Raw genomic sequence first — 20,342 nt, 5'->3', positions numbered from 1 at the left:
CAAATTTTGCACTCAAATCAGGAAGTCTTAGTTGCACCAAAATGGCACCTTAATCTCTCAAACTGAATGCTTCACTCAATCAATAAAAATTGATTGATCAATAAGAATTGAATACCTGAGCATTGTATTAGGTTGGCAAACTAAATTTGGCCTTAAAAAATCCAAATTTGTGTACCTAAGCAAGTGCTAAAGGATTAAATTGTTCTCATTTCCTGAATTTCTTCCGTTCACGATATGCAAATTTTGCACTCAAATCAGGAAGTCTCAACGACCTCGAGGGTCCAAGATCAACAGGTAGATAATTGGCAAGATCGACAAATTTTCTCGTCTCTGAGAGGAATAATCGTGGACGTTCGGGCGTTAAACAAGCCAACCACTTTCACCGAGGACTGTGAAAATCTGAGACTAGAACAACCTCTGTAGACGGTTAATAGTTCCACCACCTCCTTCGAACAAACCTTACCGGAAGATCGGTTCACCGCTCACTTGACTCGTTTCAAGCCAGTCTCGTGTTGTTCTCCTCTCGTGCGAGTCTCTTGGGTGAAAACGTGAATACTTTCAGTGGAATTCTGCGTTATTCCACCCAACCAAAGAAGATCTTTAATAGTGAATTGGTGAAGTGATTAAAAAGAGTGTGATAGAAGTGCTATTCAAAACAGGATCCATTATAATGAATAGAATACAAAATCCTATGATCAATAACGATAATTCTCGAACTTTTAATTAATGGAGCTACTAATTAGGAGATAGGAGAGGAGAATGGCAGATGATTATTAGAAGCAACAAGGTTTCGGTATTGAGAAGATTTATTATACTTAATTACTTGAATTTTTGGGAGGAAAAGTGGACAGACAATTACTATTGGAGCAAAGAAATTTTCTTTAGATTACAAAGAAAATTTCTGATCGAGACACTAAGTAGAGAGAAAGTATCAGGACACTAGAATAGATCGTTAAATTTCTGTCATAAATATCACTAATAAAATAATAATAACAACCAAAGAATAAATGTGCGGTTTTACTATCAGAACTAAAGAGCTTTGTTGCATTAAATTCCCTAGAAGTCACCACGTTTAGTGATCAGCATACAATTGCGGACTGTCTTCACCTGTAATCCACAGCAATCCTATCCTCTTCCGGTTGCAAACCGCATCCATTATTTGCCAACGAGCATTTCGTCAGCGCCTGCGGTTTGATTTATCAGGGTCAAAGGAGATATTGATATTTGCAGCGCGATACAGTGGAGTTTGAATAACAACTCGAATATCCATACTCTTTAGTATGTAATTTAGTGTCATTACAAGTGAAGCTTGGGAAAGTATAATTTGGAAGAATCGCATATTTCCTTTGGTTGTTATATTTTTCAAAGGTAAAGTCGAGGATCAGAGTGAGTGTATTTCCATTAAAAGCACAGAATTTAGTGTAAATATCAGTCAAAAATTTGTCAGAAACGAAGGAGACTTCAGAAAGCCTTCCATTATAATTAACGACACGATAAACAATGAATACCCTAAGATACCTGTTCTCAACTTAATTTACCAGACACAATAAGTAACGAACAGAAAGGCGGTTCTAGTTACAGCTGGTTTGTCTGAAAACTTCTTAACGTGGTATTATATGGTAAACAAGAAGAAAGTATACGATTAAAGATACACGCATGCAACGGCGTAACTAAGATTTTTTCTGAGGTTCACCACGTCCCTTGGAATTTGGAAATTTAGGCATTTGGGATTTCTGAAAGTCTGGAATTTTAGAATTTTAGAATTTTAGAATAATGAAGGGACCAATCCTCATTTTGAGTGGAAAGGGGCAGGTCTACTCTGGCCCCTGTCTAATTACGCCAGTGCACGCATGTGAACCATACCTTTATTCCAATGCATTGTACCATGACGAAGAAATCACTTGATAAAAACGTCTATCTCTTGATCAGGAATTGCTCGAACTACTTTCTTTCCTGAATTGTGTGATTTGAAGCTCGTTAAAAGGTCTCGCCATGCGTGAAGAAACATCTCATGGTATTCCCTTAAACAGCTCCTCGAACATGTCCACTTTTACCTCCTGTTTCGGATAAGCGATCCATCTTGAACAATTTATTTGTTGACTTTCTTTTGGTGAGATTGTGCAAGTGCGACGAAGGGAAAATGTTCTGAAACAGTAGACAAGGAATACTAAGATTATAAAAGTCCCAAGATAACTAGAGCGAATCTTAGTAACATGGGCAGCAGCAACAAGGCGAGAAAACATTACAAAAAGGACTCACGATTCGTGACGGACCTTTATACATTCACATACGATGACTTCGATCTCGTAAGATTTGAATTTCCAAACGATATTTGCCATTTTAGCGAACGATTAGCGACAGAGATTTTGTTTCTTGATCACTTGATCATCATGGTGTGTATGGACGATTTTTAAATTAAATTATGCAACATTGGAATTCTTGTTCTTTTTTTGTCAAATTTCTTATCAAGAGTAATTGAGACATTAATTGATACTTTGGGAGGAAGCGAATCGTTGTTTTGAGCGATAATTGAAATGTTAAAAACACATTGAAATTGGAAGGTAGTGAATATCTTTTTCTACATTACAATAGAATGTTTCGACTATGTAGGCTTTTAATACGCTGAACTTAACCTTCTCGGTCCACTGAATTCTTTCCACACGAGTGACTCAGGTAATCTGAATTTTGTTGGCAAAGACATTCAATATCGAATGTATTGAATATTGGAAGTTTCACAGACGAATTGTTTTCAGTTTACGTCGGAAACACAATTGTTTTATAACATTCTATCAATCTTTGTTAAAGGATTTTAAGACGAAGAAACAACATTTTTTCGTAATTCTTTCTTTAAAACCTTATAAAAAATAGGGTTTTCTAGAAGAAATCTTTTTTTCCTTTTTCCGAAAAAAGGTGCTAGTATCACTCGAATACACCAGAAATTACTTTATCACCTTCTGTTCCCGCTTCAAATACGAATCTCTGTCGCTATTCGAACAGCTGAAAGTTACTTTTATCACTGGCCTGTAATCGAGCGTGTCACATCGATTACCGAGTTGGCTTTCATTTCTGGGGCATCAGGAGGACGATAAAGAGCCCGTCAAGGAACAGCCACAAGAAACGATCGCGGTGTTCCAGAAATCCGACGAATCGAAGGAACTTGAAAGAGAAGATCTTGTCACGCGATTCGATAGAGTTGTACGCGGAGATCCAGATGAAACTCTTCAGGTGCGACTACTGGAAATCCTACAAAATTACCAATTATTTTCCCAGGAAAATTTCTTACGACCAGAACAACTTGTCAAATAATGAAAGAAATGAAATCTCATAAAGTTTCAAATTTATCTCCTAAACCAGAGCCGGCTAACTGGTGGCTCGTAAGCCACATTAATTTGTACACCTAGTACTTAGTTAATTCCATATCCCTTTCCACAGAAATCAACGTAAAACGGTAACAATTAATTTCCTGCCTCATTAAATTAACATCAAACTCGCTAACCGAATAATTCGCGACACATTATGCAAACGTGACATTAGAAAGATGTTGTCAATCTCATTAATGCCCTTCGCTCCCACGCGACTGCGATTCCGATACAGTTTGAAAAGGTAGCTTTTACTTGCGAACGGGTAGGGGATTAATGCATCGAGGGGGTTTCCTCCCCCGAGTGTAACGAGTAATCACACTTCAGATTTCTCTGTCTGCCTGTTCACAGCGGCGAAACGACCGTGAAGAGATACGGAGGAGGTTGGCCATGGGTCCAGACGCCGAAGACTTGCGCGCTGAACGCGGAAGAAAGCCAAGCCTTCAGTCGCGGCTTCAAAGCGGTCGGTATCACTTCAACCCTTAACACATTGCAGGCTTTTCTACCCTCGAAAAATGTTTGCCTCGCATTTTTTTAAGCACACTTGCCCGGCAATCGCTTCGATACAGTGATTGATTGGACGGAAGGTAGAGACGGTGAAATTTACTTTAACCCTTGAACAGCGGAGCCTGAGTGAATCGTTGTGACTCGCTAAAGTTAAATGTATCATTTTAAAACGAAAGAGTTTCATATATTGGAAAAATTATTTTCAAAGGAACAGTGTAAAATTTAGAAAATAAAAATAATGTGGCTCTCACCATGATCCGCCGTCCGAGGGCTAAGAGGTCATTAAAAATCAAATAATAAAAGAAACTGGTAATTGGAGGCTTTTTAGTTGAGTGAAAGTGGATTTTCTAGTGTAGGTATGTGTTTGGAATAGTGATTGCAAATTATGATGCAATGGAATATAGAGAAACATTTCAAGAGGAAATTAGACTGAAATTTTTTGTGTATAATGAATTCTATTGAATTTTTCTTGCTACCATATTTTTATAATATTTATCTATTTTAACGTGTTAACTACGTTGGTAATAGATGACCAACCTTATTAATTGTGAAACTATTAATTGAAACAGTGCTAAATTAAGATGACCAACGGGATCGTGACGCACAATGGTGCAAAATCCTCAAAACGTGGCACTTGTAGTTATTGAAAGTTTTCAATTCACAGAAAATCACTTAAAAGGAAATAACTGAAAAGAAGAATGCTCATGGAAGCATGTCTTTTTACAGGAATGAATCTTCAAATCTGCTTCATGAACGAAACACCCTCAGATACGGAGTCTCCATGTTCGGAGAACGACGTATCTCCAGAATCCACCCCAACTTCGTTGGGCTCGAAACAACAACAACAACAACAACATCAACAGAAACAACAAATGCCAGTTAGGCCTCAAGTGCTCAGCCTTCCTCCGTTAAGGCTGGACACTGGTTCGAGTTCAGCTCCGATCGACGAAGCTGACTTCTTCGCCAAACAAGCCAGATTACAGACTGAAGCACGAATGGCCTTAGCACAGGCCAAGGAAATGGCACACATGCAAATGGAAGTTGAGAGGCAAAGGCTGAAACAGAGTCCTATTACAGAGATGGTGCGATCCAGCTTGGAAAAAGTGAGTTTCAAATCCAAACCCGCCCCTGTATGAAAGTAACAAAGAATTGAATTTTCCATTATTCTCTTCAGGTTGGCGTTCAATTAGGAGAAGACAGACGCAGATTATCCCGAGTACTTTTAACGGAGCTAAACGTCGCACAACTTCAAGTAGTCGCAAATGACTTGCACGCGAGAATCGCGGCCCTAAACGAGGCACTCGTCGAAGGACTTTTAAGAAGGGATGATCTTCACATGGAGCAAGATTCAATGCTCGTCGACGTTGAAGATTTAACTCGATATCTGTAAGTTTTCTTTTCAGCCTGAATTATTCTTCTTTTAATTCCTTTCATCTGACGCAACCTACTCGACGCAATTAAGATTACTTTAAGAATGAAAGAGTGCTCGCGAAAGGACGCATGACCTATTTTTCAAACTGCGAAATGGAACGAGAACTCTTAAGGAAAATCGATTTCGCTTTCGCGTACTCGAGCAACCACATTTTTCCTTTTTATTTCACCTTTTAAGCTGCTTTGTTTGCGAAATTATGTTTATATACCTTGCAAAATTAGCTTGTATGTAGATTTTTCTTTCATAGCCAATTCACAGCTCTCCCTTTTATCAACCAACACTAACGTCTTCCGGGCAAACTATGACAAACGTTATATTTTCCGGCCTGTCGCGCTAATAAACAGCTTCTGCTGCGTTCACATGAACAGAGGTGCCAAGCAGGAGTCGTTGAAGAAGAAGCAGAACGCGAGGGAACAGCAGACGGCGAGCAGAAGTCATCAGCAAACAAGCACCGCTCCGAACAAATCTACGTTGAAGCCGAAACTGACGCACCGTGGTTTCGTCTCGTTGGTAAGAAAATAATGCCTCGCCACGAGACTGCGTGGTCTCGTCGGAAATTAAAGGAGGCTCGAGTACAGAGCACCCTAGTAGATATCTTGAAACTCCTGGATCTGAAACAACAATAAATCCTGACGTCAATGCTCTGAACTGTTGCGACAAAGTCCTCTTCGAAACGAAAATATTATATAAAAATAGCTCTTCTAAATGGAGAGACTATAATAACTGAATAGTCACACCATCGTTTCTTCATCCGAACGAGGGTTCAAAGATACGTACCATAGATCACCAGCTCTCCTACCTTCGGCATATTGTTTACAAAGGAGGAAGCGGTCTCCAGAATTTCCAAATGTTTTTACAGCTTTCTCGTTATCAAACTGTAAGTAGAGTAATACGTATACGTGCACACACGTAGCCGATCAAGTAGCAACGAGCAAGTTCCCTACCTTGTTATCCTGATCGTACGGACGATGTTCCTATCTGTACAGGGTGTCTCAAAAGGGATACACACCATGAATGTTGCAAAGCGAATTGAAAAAATCTTGTATTATTATGCAGTCTGAAATTTTCTGAATGTACAGTTCTTCAAACATGAATATGCACTCGGCAACCAAAGGATTACGTTATTTCCAAAATAAATCATTGAATTTGTAATCGCTAATATCTCTAGAAGATTCGTATTGCAAATAATGAAGAGTTTGTCGATTACTTTTCGAAAATTTGCAACTTTTATGGTATACACATCTCTTTTGAGACGCCCTGTACAGCTAGTTTTCTTCGCTCGTGGCCATGCATGCATGCGTTTCCCAAGTGTATCGCCTTTATATGATAGCGTTACAAACAGTAGACAAATCTTTTCTCCATGTTATAAATAAGCGAATAGGTTGACAAAGCCTCCCTCGCTATGGAACTAGTTCTTTGTTCTCTGCAGTCGAAGACGTTCTTCTCCACCTAAACTAATAAATGCACCTAATAAAGCCACTTGCCTCGCGCGGAGGACAGTCAGGAGCAGGGGTGTCTTTTTTTTCGATTCGTTTTATAAATTTTTGCTTTAGAATCGCGTCGCAAATGAAGACATTAGCGATTAATTAATTTTACATGATACAGCAAAATTAATAGTCCGATATACTGGGCAAATAAATATAAAACTCGTTTTACAATTTGTCGATTTAGAACCGCGTCGCCAGTAAAGTCATTGGCGATTGATAATAAATTGTTTCTACTGACTGAAAAGTTTATTTACAGTTTGTCGAGTTTCATACTTAATGACCCAATATTTACAAAAGTATAAAAATTGAAATAAAATTTAGAACGATCGTACTCTGAATATAATTATAGTGTACACTTGCGATCCAATCAGGAAAAATAATCAGGAAAAAAGAGAACGAAGAACGCGTTACATATCCACCCAAAATGGTCGAGTATGAAGACGATCAATTAGGCGAAGAAAAGAAAAATAAATCTCACGAGCTAACCATAAAAATGTCCTCGAATAGAAACAAAGGATTAATTATTGCATACAAATCGAAGCAAGGCTTCCTCATCGACCGCCCGTTGAAACAATTTACGATTAGATTTAGCGAAAGAAAAAAAACGTAATCAAAAGTATATTAATCGTCTACTTGAAAAAGAAAAAAAAAAACGGATTACCCGAATTTTGCATAAAACTATTCACGTACTGATTTTCATGTATTCATACTTAAGGATTTGACACCAGATAAGGTGGATTTATTAAAGACGATGCGAAATGTGTATCTAGGAAATTTCGAAATCCTTTGATTTCGCCATTGCGCTACCATTTTGCGTGAAATCATTTAAACAGCGATACGAACTTATTATAAGAACAAATAATGACAAATAAACAACAGAACGTTTGATCTCCGGAAATTACACCAATATTATTTATCCCTTCAATACTATGATTAACCATCATTTTTTCCTTACTAAAAATTTAATTAACCCTTGTGTTTCTAAGGGTGAGGGGTCCTCCAACCAAACCTAGCTTGAAAATTTGAATAGCACTAAAATTACCTACACCAATAGTTTGAAATTAATTTTTAATATTTTTGATAATTTGTCTAATCACCTGTGACACCAAGCACTTCTGCATGCATGTTACAGTACTTAGCAGAAAGAAAGATAGGTGATTAGACTATCGATCCTCGGGAAATAATTAAAAGGTTGTTGACCTGCTGTGGAGAGAGGACCCTTTCATTAATTCGAGACATCACCTCGCTTCATTGACGTATTGTAAACGAGCATGAATCGCTAATTAACTACTGATCGCGTTCTAATTAGAGACCGGGTATCTCTGAAAGCTGAAACAACATCAACGAAAAAACAAGCACGAAAATTACATTCAAAATTTTACGAGAAAATTTACACTAAAAAAAAAAAAATCCATACTTAAGTAATCAGAAACGTTTTATCAAGTTTATTATAAAAATCATGCCCGACGTCAATCGCTTATTTTTATATTTAAGAGAAGAGATTGGACTGCAAAACATTTCATCGTTGCAAAAAACACTTTATCTTAAAAGTTTGATTACAGACAAGATTAAATCATATAGATTTAAATTGTAGAAAAATATAAATCATACAAAGAATATTCTTTTGTACTATATAAATCAATTACTTAAAGAAAAAAAGGAAAAATAAGAAAAGAAAACCAAAAAAAACAAGAAGGATGAAATATTCACAGAATTCAGTATCTGCTAGATACTTAATATATTCTAAACTGTCTACGTTATATAAACATTTCATTAGAATCATCGTTCAAAGGCGATTTGTACTTCTATAATAATCTGTAAAGGGTTATTAAAGATGGACGCTTATGTACAACCTAACAAGAGAAAAACCAGAATGGCAATCAATTTCGCTCCGTATTATGCATTTGTCTCTTACTATTGTAATAATAAATTACGAGACGAGATTCAAAAGAAAAAGAAAAAAAAAAAATATCATCAGTCTAGAAAGGAAAAAAGTCGTCGGACAAAAGAGATTAAACGATAATGAAAAAGATCTACCTTTTCTATCCGACGATTTAACCGCATTAAAATTCATCGTGTTCATCGATGGTGGAAACGTTCCATAGACTCGCGTGTTATCTACAAAATACTTTAATCGTATTATCATTAATTAATAATATACAGATTGTAAATAACTAAACAATAATAATAAAATATGCTGTAACAAGTTTCTTCCGCTTCGTCTTGCTTCTGTTTCTTTCGTATCTCGAGTTATCGAAATTCATACACAACGTTTCATCCAGCTCGCCGCAGAAATAAAAAACAAAAAAAAAAAAAATGTCCCACGATGAAGCCAGAACGGGGAAGAAGGCACAGGGCAATTAGTCAAAAATGTGGCGTTCCTATTTTGATCATCGATTCCGTACATCTATCGCTTTCGCAGCTTATTTAAAATAAAACAAAAAACTAGAGGTGCGCGAATCATCCCGTATCGAGGATATGAACTTCAGAAGGAGACAGAAGTTCGGAATCTCGCACACCCCTATTAAAACCAATGAGTGACCGTACGTTTCCCTTTAGTTTCCGGGAAGCTCCTCTTCGTCAGGAACCAAAGGAAAATGAGGTGGCAGGGGCGGAGTGGGAGCACCATTTAGAAGGACATCTCAAAGGTAGCAACCTATGAACAGGTGAAACTAATTAACAGAATCATCAAAATATTGACGAGGAATTTCTGTTTTCCGCCCGTCCCAAGGCAACGGTGACACGTCGCTGAGGTACCATGGAAAGAACACAAACGGCGACGATCATTAAAAATATTAATAATAATAATATTAATAATAATAATAATAGTAATAATAATAATAAAGGAGTTCTCTTGCGTTTTAATTCGTTACACGTTTTCTCTCACAGATGCCAACTTCGATCTGCGAATGATTCCGTAGGCACCAGCTAATAAAATTCCTAAACATTTCTCTGCGGATAAACACGCGTGTTAAAAAATGTTTTTACGTTTACAACTGTAAATATTACTCTACTATACAATCAAGCTCGTTCGTGGCGCTGTTCCTTAATATTTCACCGTTGTGCTCTCGTTTTAGAATGATTTAGAATATACTTTCCATATCGTATTCGTACGAATACAATGGCAATGGGAACAAGGATTTACGATCGCGTGCAATGATGACCTTCATTTCTTTTTTTTTTCCTTAAACATGAAGGCAGTGAAAATATCCTTCAGAAGGGTAGTGGTCTTTCTCCTTACTGGAAGAAGCCTTCAATGCACGCGACTGTACAAAGCGTTCCTCGAATCCTTCAGTAAGCGTTGAAAATCATTGAATATGCAAATTATAAAAAGAAGTTTATACTTTAAAAAAAATGAAGGTTCTAATGTCAGAAAGTATGATGCAAAAAAAGGGTCTACAAAGTGTTTCATAATCTATGGAGCTCACTTGAACGATGAATAGAGAACGTCAAGAGAAAAGTACATATAAACTTGATTGAATGAATATTTATAAACGTCTATGTGATGAGAAAACATTCAAAGTTTATAGGATAATGAGTTGTTAAAACAAGATTAAGTATAACATAGTTTTATAAAAACTTTTATCATTGTTCTCTTGTTCTCCATCCATCGCTATAGTGGGCCCCACAAGTTATGAAACTCATTATTTAAAAATTTCTTCGTACGGACGAATTAAAAATTCAAGAAACGCCGGGAATTAGTTAATTTCAAAATTTGAACAGTAATATGTTTCCTAATAGCGATCGGTGATAAAATACTTTAATTTACCCCGATCGATGCAATTGCCAAGGTCTAATAGAAGCGATAACACGTATCCCATTACTGAAAGAGAAACTTTGGCAACTGCACTAGCTAATACGTGTTCTTCTACACGCGGCCTGATTCTTCTCTTAACGCAATACTCATTAAATACCGATACACTTTAATCTCGGAACATATAAAAATAATAATACTATCGATCTGGCGTGGTAAATACACGATGATATTAACGGGTCCTCGAAGCAAACGTGTTTAATTCTTTTCGGTCATATGACAAGCTATACAAAAGTCTATTATATAATCATTGACGCAACTAGGATAATTGTCTAGTATAGGTCAAATTTACCTACTATTACTTAATTCTAATATAATTTTTATTCGTAAATGCACGTAATAAGAACACGTTTCGTATGAGCTGCATTTCAACTCAAATATTTATTTCCATTAAAATGAAATTTCACGACCTAACGAATGTTTTATCACTTATTACAATAATTTCTGGCAGTAGACCCACCCTGACCTTTACCTACTTACTTCAATGTATATAACTAAAAATGTTTAACTATGCTTTTGATCGAAAAAAATTAAACACTTGTCAAGGAATAGATGAAAACATACATAACGCGAGCAAATCTCACAGTGTACGTTTCCCTCCACGTGCCGCGTAAATTTACAAACGAGTTTCCCGTTAAATCAATTGAAAAAATAGTTCTCACGAATTGTAGCAATTGTATATGTACAATGAAATCACTTTTCGAGTTTAAATGTCTACGAAGAATTGAGAAAAAAAAGAATCACCACAAATACTGGATCCGTTCGTCCGTGCGTGATAAAGCATTTATAAAACAACGCATGTTGGCCCTGGGAAATACTACCGCAAACTCGTCTGCTCATCGAGCACGATGCAGTCCGGCAAGGAACACGGTCCACGTACTTAATTTACTACGTCTTGTCTATGTACGCTTTTTTTTTTCTTTTTTTTTTTTCTTTAAACACTATCAACGATTTCCCTTGTAAATTACAGCTGCAACATGCTTCTGTTCATTTCATCGCCCCTTTTTGAACGTTTCCCTCGTTCCATGGCATTTGAGAAACACCGTTCAGCCTTATTTTCAATAACATCTCTCCGGATCGTTCAACCTTCTTTCTTCGTCGTCTGTACAAATATCGAAGACTGCTGAATTACGATTAACGGGCAACTTGTGATCAACGGGTGACACAAGTTATATGGTGTCTCCGTTTACCAGAATTTTCTTCCACTCATAAGGAAGTTGGTAACGATGCGTTCAAGTACACAAATTGGATACTTGTGAACTCCTCCAGATTGACCGGTTTAATGGTAACACCGGTGACACCGAGGAACGTCTGTCTACGCGTTTGAATCTCAAACGAGGAAAGCAAACTGATCAAATTTATTCGTTTAATCGATCGATTAGGAAGGACGTCGAAGCAACGAATTCCAATCAAGTGTCGTCGGTGCTAGCTATGGTCACTTGCCCATGCTGGCGTTCGCTGGCAGGGTCGCGGATCGTTGTTGCACCGATAAATATGGCTTCAAGGTGGATCTCGTGGATTCCCTGAAACGTGGAAATTGTTATTGATGAAAGTTGAACCTTTATTTTATGTTTATCTAGACACATCAAATATATGAACTAATGTACGACAAAAAAAAAAAGAAAAGAAAAAAAGCTTCAAAAGCAGAGTAGCGGTTTTCGTCTAAATAATATGGTAGAAATAGTTGTGAAAGCCCCACTTTGGTATAAATAAGAGAAAAGCATAATCTGGTGGTGATTATTGTTGATTTCTGTTTACAATTACAGGGTTTACTCTTAACATTTTAATATATAGTTTTCCACATCATAATTTTTTACCTTATTTCTATCTATCATATCACACGTTACTTACAATTTAAAAATTAATAATTGTAGGGCATACACAGAAGTTTTTAAATTCAACTTGAAAATAAAAATAAAAAATTATGACCATCAAGGTTTTAATAATGATCAAATAATTATTTCATATTTTTCTTACAGTTAAAAGTAATCCCTGGAAGTGATATTTTGTTGCTATGATATCTGACTTTTGCCGTGCACGATATGAAAAAGAGAATTTATCGCTCATCATACTATTTTTCTTATTGGGTTAACATGCAATTTTTTGGAAAGAACAAATACACACAATAAGAAGCTATGTAAATTCTTCTCTGATGCTGTTGATTTTGTCAAATTTGTTGTAATCTTTAATCGTGCTAAGTGAATCTGTGCGAAATCAAATCATGTAGTGTAATTTTTCATAGAAAATGATTTTGCTTACTTTAAAATCTCTGTATATTCGATAGAGAAAAAATTAGAAAGATATGCAAATATTAAACAGCATATCCGTGCAAACTTACCTAAACGTTCTTATCATTCCATATTTAATAAAAAATAATAAATAAATGTAAGGCAATTTAAACAATAATAGATAATAATCCGTGCTCATCTTTGATTTCTATGAGTAAAATGCAACTTACTGAACTTTTATCGTTTATCGTTAGTGTCATGTTTTTTTCTTGTGTTCTAATTGTTGAATAGAGAATAGGGTAACAATTTTATATGAAATCGTGGGGTGCAAGAAAAATCAAACGACTCTAACCTCGCTACACCCAATCATGCGATGCCACAATACAAGAGAGCTACTTAGTCTCCGGTTACGTTGAGTCGCACGGCTACGCTACCTTGGCGAGACACGCTGCCCCGTGCCGTCGACATGCGAATTCGCCTTGTAGCCACATTTTTGTACACGCCTCGACAGTCTTGCGACCCAGTATTTCTGTTCATCAGTACTACCAGCCAATATTAATAATTCACGGGCACTGTTTGGATCGTAATGCAATTTGCACGGTGCTATGGCATCCTCTTTCTTATCCAAATGCTCCTTGTGTACCTTTATACGACATCCTGTATAAATCATAAAACTTAATAAGTTGTAACATTAAGTAAATGATTCTTAACTCATTTAAAATTCTGAACTTATCTATTTACTTGCGTAATTGCTGTAATATGAAGCTAAGTTCACAATAGTTAAGCAAACACAATTCTCGTCGTTGCGAGAAAATTATTAATGAAAGAGATATTTATTCTGCTTTTCATACTTACGTCGACACTCAAGAGCGGGTGGTGGTCGAAACATGTGCCACAATTGTTTCGAGCATACCTCACAAGTAGTCGGCATATGATACGAAATTGACACAAATTCATGGCCCTTTAACGATTGCGTGCCTGGCTTATCCGTAAGTTGTGGCAGTTCTACTCCAGGCAGTGTATTCCCCTCATCGCCAGGACGTCTTGCTTCGCCTTCACCAGCGTACAATAACTATAAACAAGATAATAAATATATAACCACTTATTCGATAAGTAAAATCATTACTACGAAATGTATAATTTACCTGGAAAATTCTCGGAATATCTTTGGCATCAGCTCGGATAACGTCACCCTGAGTAACAGATCTAACGTGGAAGACTTTATTTAGATCCAGTATCAAAACTGGATCCGCATTTAGCTTATCGTTCTCACTATTATAAAATATTATCTTCTTCGATGAAACGACAACATATTGCTTCTTCCATCCATGCCTTTTAATGTTCTGCTTGTTTGGCACATTCAACCAACCTTCTAATCTCATGGTACCATGCTCTGATAGGACAGAATCTTCTCCGTCATTCTCTACTGATGAAACGCTAGCAGTTTCCGAGTTAAGTGAGGCGATTTTCATTTGTAATGTTTCTATCTCTGAATCCTTTGAATCAAGTTCCATTTGTAATCTCAATTTTGCTTGGTTTTCTTCCACTAATTGGGCCTATAAGAATAGAATAACGCTAAGTATACAGATACTAAAAAGAAAAAAAAAAATGAATTATATATTATTTTATTCACCTGTAAATCTTGCAAGTCTTTTTGCCACTTAGCTGCCAACTGTCCATACTTTTCTCTCTCTTGAGTAAGCTCCTGTTGCAAACGTCTACAATCTTTTTCCTTCTTCCTTAGATCTGCAGCAGATGCTTTGTTCTTCGTTTTACCGCTTGAAGATAAATCTTTCCTATTCATTATCTCTGCCAACTTATTAACTGCTTGTTGTTTGAGTAACTGTTCAGTTTTCAATTTACTACTGAGCTTTTCTATTTCTTCTCCATTAGATTGTGCTTTAGTAAGTTGGTCTTGCAATTCTTTCAATCGTTTACCGAAATCATCCTTCTCTTTAAGATACTGATCAACGCTTTTCTTAAGTTCATTTTCGTTATCTTTAAGCCGATTTATAATCTGTTCTTTTGAATTTAATTCTTGATGATGTTTCGCTACGCCATCTTTGTACTCTAATTCCTTCATCGTTCGTTCTTTCTCAAGATCTGCCACAGTTTCTTCAGCTATTGATCTTGCTAAAGCTTCACTGTCTCCTCTAGCTAAAGACAATTGCAACTGGTGCACTAAAGAAGCACGTTCTTCTTCTAATTCTTGTTGTAATCGTATTTTCTCGTCCAGTTCTTCTCGAAGTTCTTGTGTCTGTGTTTTGTAAAGAGTCTAACAAAAACAACAAAATAACCATTTATTGCTAGAATATCGCAGAAAATGAATAGCACGGATTTAAATTGTAAACATACCGAGAAGTAAGCTTCTGCTTCCAACTGTTCCTGTAATTCCTTTGTCTGTAACTGATCCACGTTTCTTTGAGTTTTCAAATGATGCAATTCTTCCTCTATCTGTCGTTTTGCTTCCCTTAGCTGAGCAACTTCACCAACTAACTGTTGTTCCCTAGCACGTAATCGTCCTGCTTCTGATGATTGCTGCGCCAGATCCGTTTGTAGCACGTTTCTTTTCTGCTGTTCCTGCTCAACCTGACCCTGTAGCACCTTTACCTTTTCCACTTCTTGCCTGTGCTCACCCTCTAATTTCTGTAAACGTTGCTGTATTTGACGGTAATCCACAGAAAGCATAGAGGTTTGCCTTTCCTTTTCTTGTGCAAGCAATTCGGCGCGTTGTCTTCCACTTTTCTCTTCGTTTAGTTTTGCTTGTAATGCTGTTAATATCATATTAACAAAAAAGTATAATTATTTACGGTTTCACAGTTGATGATAACAAATTAAAATACAATAATGTACGTACGTATACAGAAATACCATTAATGATGAGCAGCCGGAAATTTGAAAAATTACGATTAGTAATAAAATAAATTTAAAAAAGGAAACAATTAAATATGTTTCAATTACATAGTACGCACGTACATGAATGCAACACAATTTTGAAAATCAAAGTCTTGTTAACATGCACGCTATACATTAGCTGATCAAATATACGAATTAAGTGTACATATTAATTCAGTGCTTTTCCTTCTTTAACGATTTTTTATTTATTTAAAAAAAATCGTAGTAACTTTAATTATTCGGATAGCACGGAAAAATTTAAAATAGCACTTAATTAATTAGTATACCCATCTAATATATGTATAATATCACGACACAGATTATTTTATTTAAAAGAATTTAATCGTAATGATACTGATATAAATAACTTGAAATAAATATATTTAAAACGTACTATAATGTGTAGGTATTTATGGAAGCTAGTCTACATCACCTTGAAATATTTTGTTTTTTCACCCTGATATGCGTATCAGAATCAAAATATATAACTTTCCAAGGAATAGCATTAGAATTATTGAATGTAAAATTGAATAAAATTACCTTTAACAACCTCTAAGTTAGCTTCTTCTTTGGATAATATGCGTGAACGTTCCGTTTCTTGATGAGCAACCACTTCTTGATTATACCTCGCTTGCGCGGCTTTCAATTCAAGAGTCAAACTAGCAGCTTCTTTTTCTAACGCTGAAATTCTTTCGGTTAATTGCCGGTTATCCATAAGTGCTTTTTCCTCTTTTTCGCGACTATGTTCAAGTTCAAGATGAAGAGCAGAAAGACGACTTTCTAATTCGGCGGTTAACGATGAGGCTTGTGATCGAGAACTCCTCTCTTTCGACAGTTGTCCCTAGGAATAATACGTACCAAAACACAAAACTTAGCAGTCACATCTTTTTTTTTTGTTTTTGTTTTGTGAAATATCCATACTTACTTGTAGCGTTGCCACTTCTTGTTGCAAGTTATCACGTTGCGCTTGTAACTGAGCTCTTGCCACTTGTAATTCATTTGCCATTTGTTCTGCCGCTTGACGAACAACAGTAATCTCTGTGGCTTGTTTCCGCAACCTCGTTACAGTTTCGGTTTCCCTTTCCAATTTTGATTGCATCTCCTTAATTTGTTTTTCTAACGATGTAACACGTTCGGATGTTTGCTGTGAATTACTCGCATCGCGCGCTCTTTTCGTCTGCTCTTCATCAAATTTCTTTTTTAATTCAACGAATAACGATTCTGCTTTTCTACGCGTTTCCGTTTCATGCTCTACCCTGCGTTGTGCTTCTTTATAATTGTGTCTCAACAAAGTCAATTCCTTATCCGCTCTGCCTATTTCTTCGCGTAATTCAGTTTCACGACGCGTCATAGCTTCTAACTGCGTTGTCAAAGCTTTCTGTCGTGATTCCAAGGATTCTACTTGTCTTCTCTCTTTATCCAATAAATTTTCTAACTGCGAAATTTTAACATCATCGCTCGTACCGTTATTGATATGATTTTCTAATCCATCTACCGATTCTTTACCAGTAAAGGCCATTAACTGATAGTCTCCTGAATATGTAAAACCAATAAAAGGCAGATGATTTCCAGAAAATGCTTTCGGAACTGGAAAACTTTCCTCTGGACCATCCTCTTTATCAACATCATCAAAATTACTAGTATCATCATCACCAGAAAGTTCTGGTACTACTGGTGGCACACACTCTCGTAAATTGTCAAACGTCCATTGATCATTTTTAAAGAATGGGTGATTTTTTATTTCCTCTACCCCATTTCTTCCTAAACGTTTTGTTCTATCAGTAAGAAAGCCGCATATTAAATTCTTAGCCGAGTGAGAAATATCAACTTCTGGAGGAAAGTGTAACGAGTTTCTGTGATCCATAATTTTCGAATATGTCCCAACTAATGAATCTGCATAAAAAGGCGTGTCACCAACAAGCATTTCGTACAAAAACACTCCTACTGACCACCAATCACACTCTCTTCCATATACACCTTCACCACCTTGGGATTGGAGTACTTCAGGTGATATATAATCAGGTGTACCTACTGCGGTATCAGATCGAACGAGTCCATCCTAAAAGATAGATACATGTATAATAATTAAATGTCTCTATATAACATTTTGCTGTATAAACTTGACAGAATTTGATGTAACAATTATACGTACGATATCCATTCTCATACAAGTGCCAAAATCTGCAAGTTTTAAATGGCCATGTTTATCAAGTAACATGTTATCTGGCTTTACGTCCCGATGAACAAATCCCATAAGGTGTATTGCATCCAATGCGAGCACCACTTCCGCACAATAAAATTTCGCCCATTTCTCTGGCACATCATAGTTTGACATTAAGTTTACTAAATCACCGCCCGGCATATAATCCATCACCATATAAAGATATTTGTGATCTTGAAACGCGAAATGAAGCTGAACTATCCATTGGGAATTAGCATGTGCCATTATATCACGTTCTTCCCAGAAAAAAGCTGAATCTGATCGTTTAATCTGTATAAAAATGTAGAAATATAGAGAAAATTCTATAATTGATGTATACTTGTAGCATAACTTATAAATTTCTTACCATTTCAAATTTACTCAATAATTTCATAGCATATACTTTTTGCGTAGATTTATGCCGTACCAACTGTACCTCACCGAATGCTCCGCGACCTATCACTTTTATCAAAGTGAAGTCATCCGTACGCATTCGCATTTTACAAATATCCTGAGCTACCGAATCATCTGGAAGTATACATAGCATTCTCTAATTTTTATTTTTATAAAATTAGTATACACATATGTTTATATCCTTACATGCTATTCTTTACAATAGTAGTTCTTGGTTTTACAAACAAAATTGAACTTTTTTTTTAAGTACACATTTTATAATTATACATATTAGATATTATTACTTACATCTGTTCATATATGCTTCTATATTTTTCATACGCTTTACACTGGGATGATCACAATCTGCCACCAGGGCTTGAACGGTATCCAAAAGGCAATCAATATTTGTAATGCTTCTCGGATCTTTTATACGTTCCTCCAATACCCTCAGGCGCCTGCGCCTGTCCTCATCACGTACCCCATCCATTTTTTTCTATTAAATGGCTAAGAATAGCTTTTCTCAAAAATGTAATATCCTTTTTGGTGCATCAAAAACAATGCAAAATGAAAGGCTACATGCAATACAGGTACAATTTATGCACTGTTGCGATACTGGATGGACAATCCATGTTTCCTAAAATAATACAAAAGTTTTAATTGTATTAATAAACATTTAAAAATCAAAAAGGTATTATTTGGAAAATATAGCATAAAACAACTACTTTGTATTGCTTTATAAAGACTAACTTCTTGCTTTATATTAATCATTAAAACTAATCCATTAATGTTAAGTTTTTAATTAACAGAGATATAATTACTATTAAAGTTAAAGTATTTTAACTACTATTTCACACAATATGTTCGTATTATTTTACAGTTACAAATAATAGAACAAAAGTTAAAACATAAAAAATAAAGAAATCAATACTACATGCATAAAAAGTCAAAGTGAAAATTTAATAAAATTATCATCTTTGCTTAAGCTTTTTGAAAAACTCAACAAATCAAATAAAATCCAGGTTGTATTTTAAAATATTTTTTTAAAAAACAAGGAAGTATACAATATATGATGACTCAACATGATTTAGGCATAGAAAAAAAATCATGAATAGACCATGCTTGTTAAATTAGTTTAAAAAATAAATATTAAACTACTTTAAAAGTAGAGGTCTTTAAAAAGATAATCAAATAGCCTCCATCTCAGATACTACTATCAAGACACAAACAAAATTTTACCAGTACATCTTGCAAATTTTTGTGGAAATGAATTTTTTTTAGAAAGGATTCAAGTTGCAGAAACTACTAAGAGAGTGTAAATTTATTGTCTGCATTTTCCTATTCAAATAAAATGTAAAAAATTCATAAACTGACAAGTCGAAGAAGTCTGTCAGCAAACTTATAAAACTAAGGTGGATCCCATGCAGGTGCTTCTGACCCGTCACAAAAGATTCCTTACATATCCCGTATTTTCGATCATCAGTTAATTAATGTCACAAGAGAAGTCATTTTAACGTACCTAATATCACGAACACTGTGTCCAGTACTCCGTTTAATTGAATAAAAATACTATAAAATACATTATTTTTCTACGTACATTGGTCGCGATTGCACACAGCTGAGCCGTGCATGCGCCATTAGGAAAAATCACAACGGTCATCAAAACCAATGAAAGACTCGCGCAAAACTTAAAATGGTTCAGTACATTTTTCGAAATACCCACGATAATAAAAAGAAAATCCTCAGCCCTTGTCTGAAAAAACTAACATCTATTCCAAAATGTAAACTATCACATTATGCGATTTAAAAATATAGTAGCATCTTCGAACAAATATTTTGGTTATTTGCACTGTACCCGACACCATTTAAATGTTCGTTGTTTGCAAATTGACAACATAAAGATCACCTTTCTATCATTCATATATATTTATTTAAATCGAATAAAACTCATAAAGTTCACCATACTACGAAAAACTACGTTGAAAGTTATTGAGATGGAGTATCAACGACTTCGGAAAAACGATGTA

At 35.7% G+C, this 20,342-nt stretch overlaps 2 protein-coding genes across 12 annotated transcripts in view; one reads left to right on the top strand and one right to left on the bottom strand.

Annotated features, from left to right (window-relative positions):
• Window positions 1-9,102, top strand: part of Schip1 (Schwannomin interacting protein 1) — an 18,932-nt gene extending 9,830 nt beyond the window's left edge. For 6 of the 9 annotated variants that reach the window (XM_076692990.1, XM_076692988.1, XM_076692991.1 and 3 more), the window contains exons 9-12: window positions 3,711-3,822; window positions 4,593-4,969; window positions 5,041-5,252; window positions 5,643-9,102. In XM_076692990.1, the coding sequence (XP_076549105.1) occupies window positions 3,711-3,822; window positions 4,593-4,969; window positions 5,041-5,252; window positions 5,643-5,820 (879 nt within the window). In that variant the 3' untranslated portion in view covers window positions 5,821-9,102. Of the gene's footprint in view, window positions 1-3,710; window positions 3,823-4,592; window positions 4,970-5,040; window positions 5,253-5,530 lie in introns of all 9 variants that reach the window. The other 3 variants (XM_076692987.1, XM_076692994.1, XM_076692992.1) reach the window with 3 other exon arrangements.
• Window positions 8,744-20,342, bottom strand: ROCK2 (Rho-associated, coiled-coil containing protein kinase 2). Of its 3 annotated transcripts, none has more exons than XR_004580587.2 (12): window positions 19,835-20,342; window positions 18,625-18,952; window positions 18,290-18,450; window positions 17,875-18,213; window positions 16,648-17,781; window positions 16,263-16,563; window positions 15,183-15,598; window positions 14,461-15,102; window positions 13,973-14,383; window positions 13,683-13,899; window positions 13,180-13,484; window positions 8,744-12,122 (listed from the first exon to the last, which is right to left on the bottom strand). XR_004580587.2 is itself a non-coding variant. In XM_034317321.2 (12 exons), the coding sequence occupies exons 2-12, from the start codon at window positions 18,803-18,805 to the stop codon at window positions 12,035-12,037; spliced, it is 4,113 nt and encodes a 1,370-aa protein (XP_034173212.1). In that variant the 5' UTR covers window positions 18,806-18,952; window positions 19,835-20,342; the 3' UTR covers window positions 8,744-12,034. The 3 variants fall into 3 exon arrangements, 2 of the variants coding, with proteins under 2 accessions (XP_034173212.1, XP_034173213.1); XM_034317321.2 differs by having other exon boundaries at window positions 13,262-13,484; XM_034317322.2 differs by having other exon boundaries at window positions 13,262-13,484; window positions 19,913-20,342.

This window comes from Osmia lignaria, chromosome 16, assembly GCF_051020975.1.
Source record: "Osmia lignaria lignaria isolate PbOS001 chromosome 16, iyOsmLign1, whole genome shotgun sequence".
In the NCBI taxonomy this organism is placed as follows: Eukaryota; Metazoa; Arthropoda; class Insecta; order Hymenoptera; family Megachilidae; genus Osmia; species Osmia lignaria.
The sequence above is the reverse complement of the archived record's forward strand: the minus strand, read 5'-3'. Positions and strand labels throughout refer to the sequence as shown.

Excerpts from the sequence above, each read along its gene's own strand:
- ROCK2 (XM_034317321.2), bottom strand. The coding sequence starts at position 18,805 with ATGGATGGGGTACGTGATGAGGACAGGCGCAGGCGCCTGAGGGTATTG. Across the intron at positions 13,485-13,682 it reads ACCCGCTCTTGAGTGTCGAC|GATGTCGTATAAAGGTACAC; the intron begins GTAAGTATGAAA and ends TGATTTATACAG. Across the intron at positions 12,123-13,261 it reads GGGCAGCGTGTCTCGCCAAG|GGAATCCACGAGATCCACCT; the intron begins GTAGCGTAGCCG and ends TCCACGTTTCAG.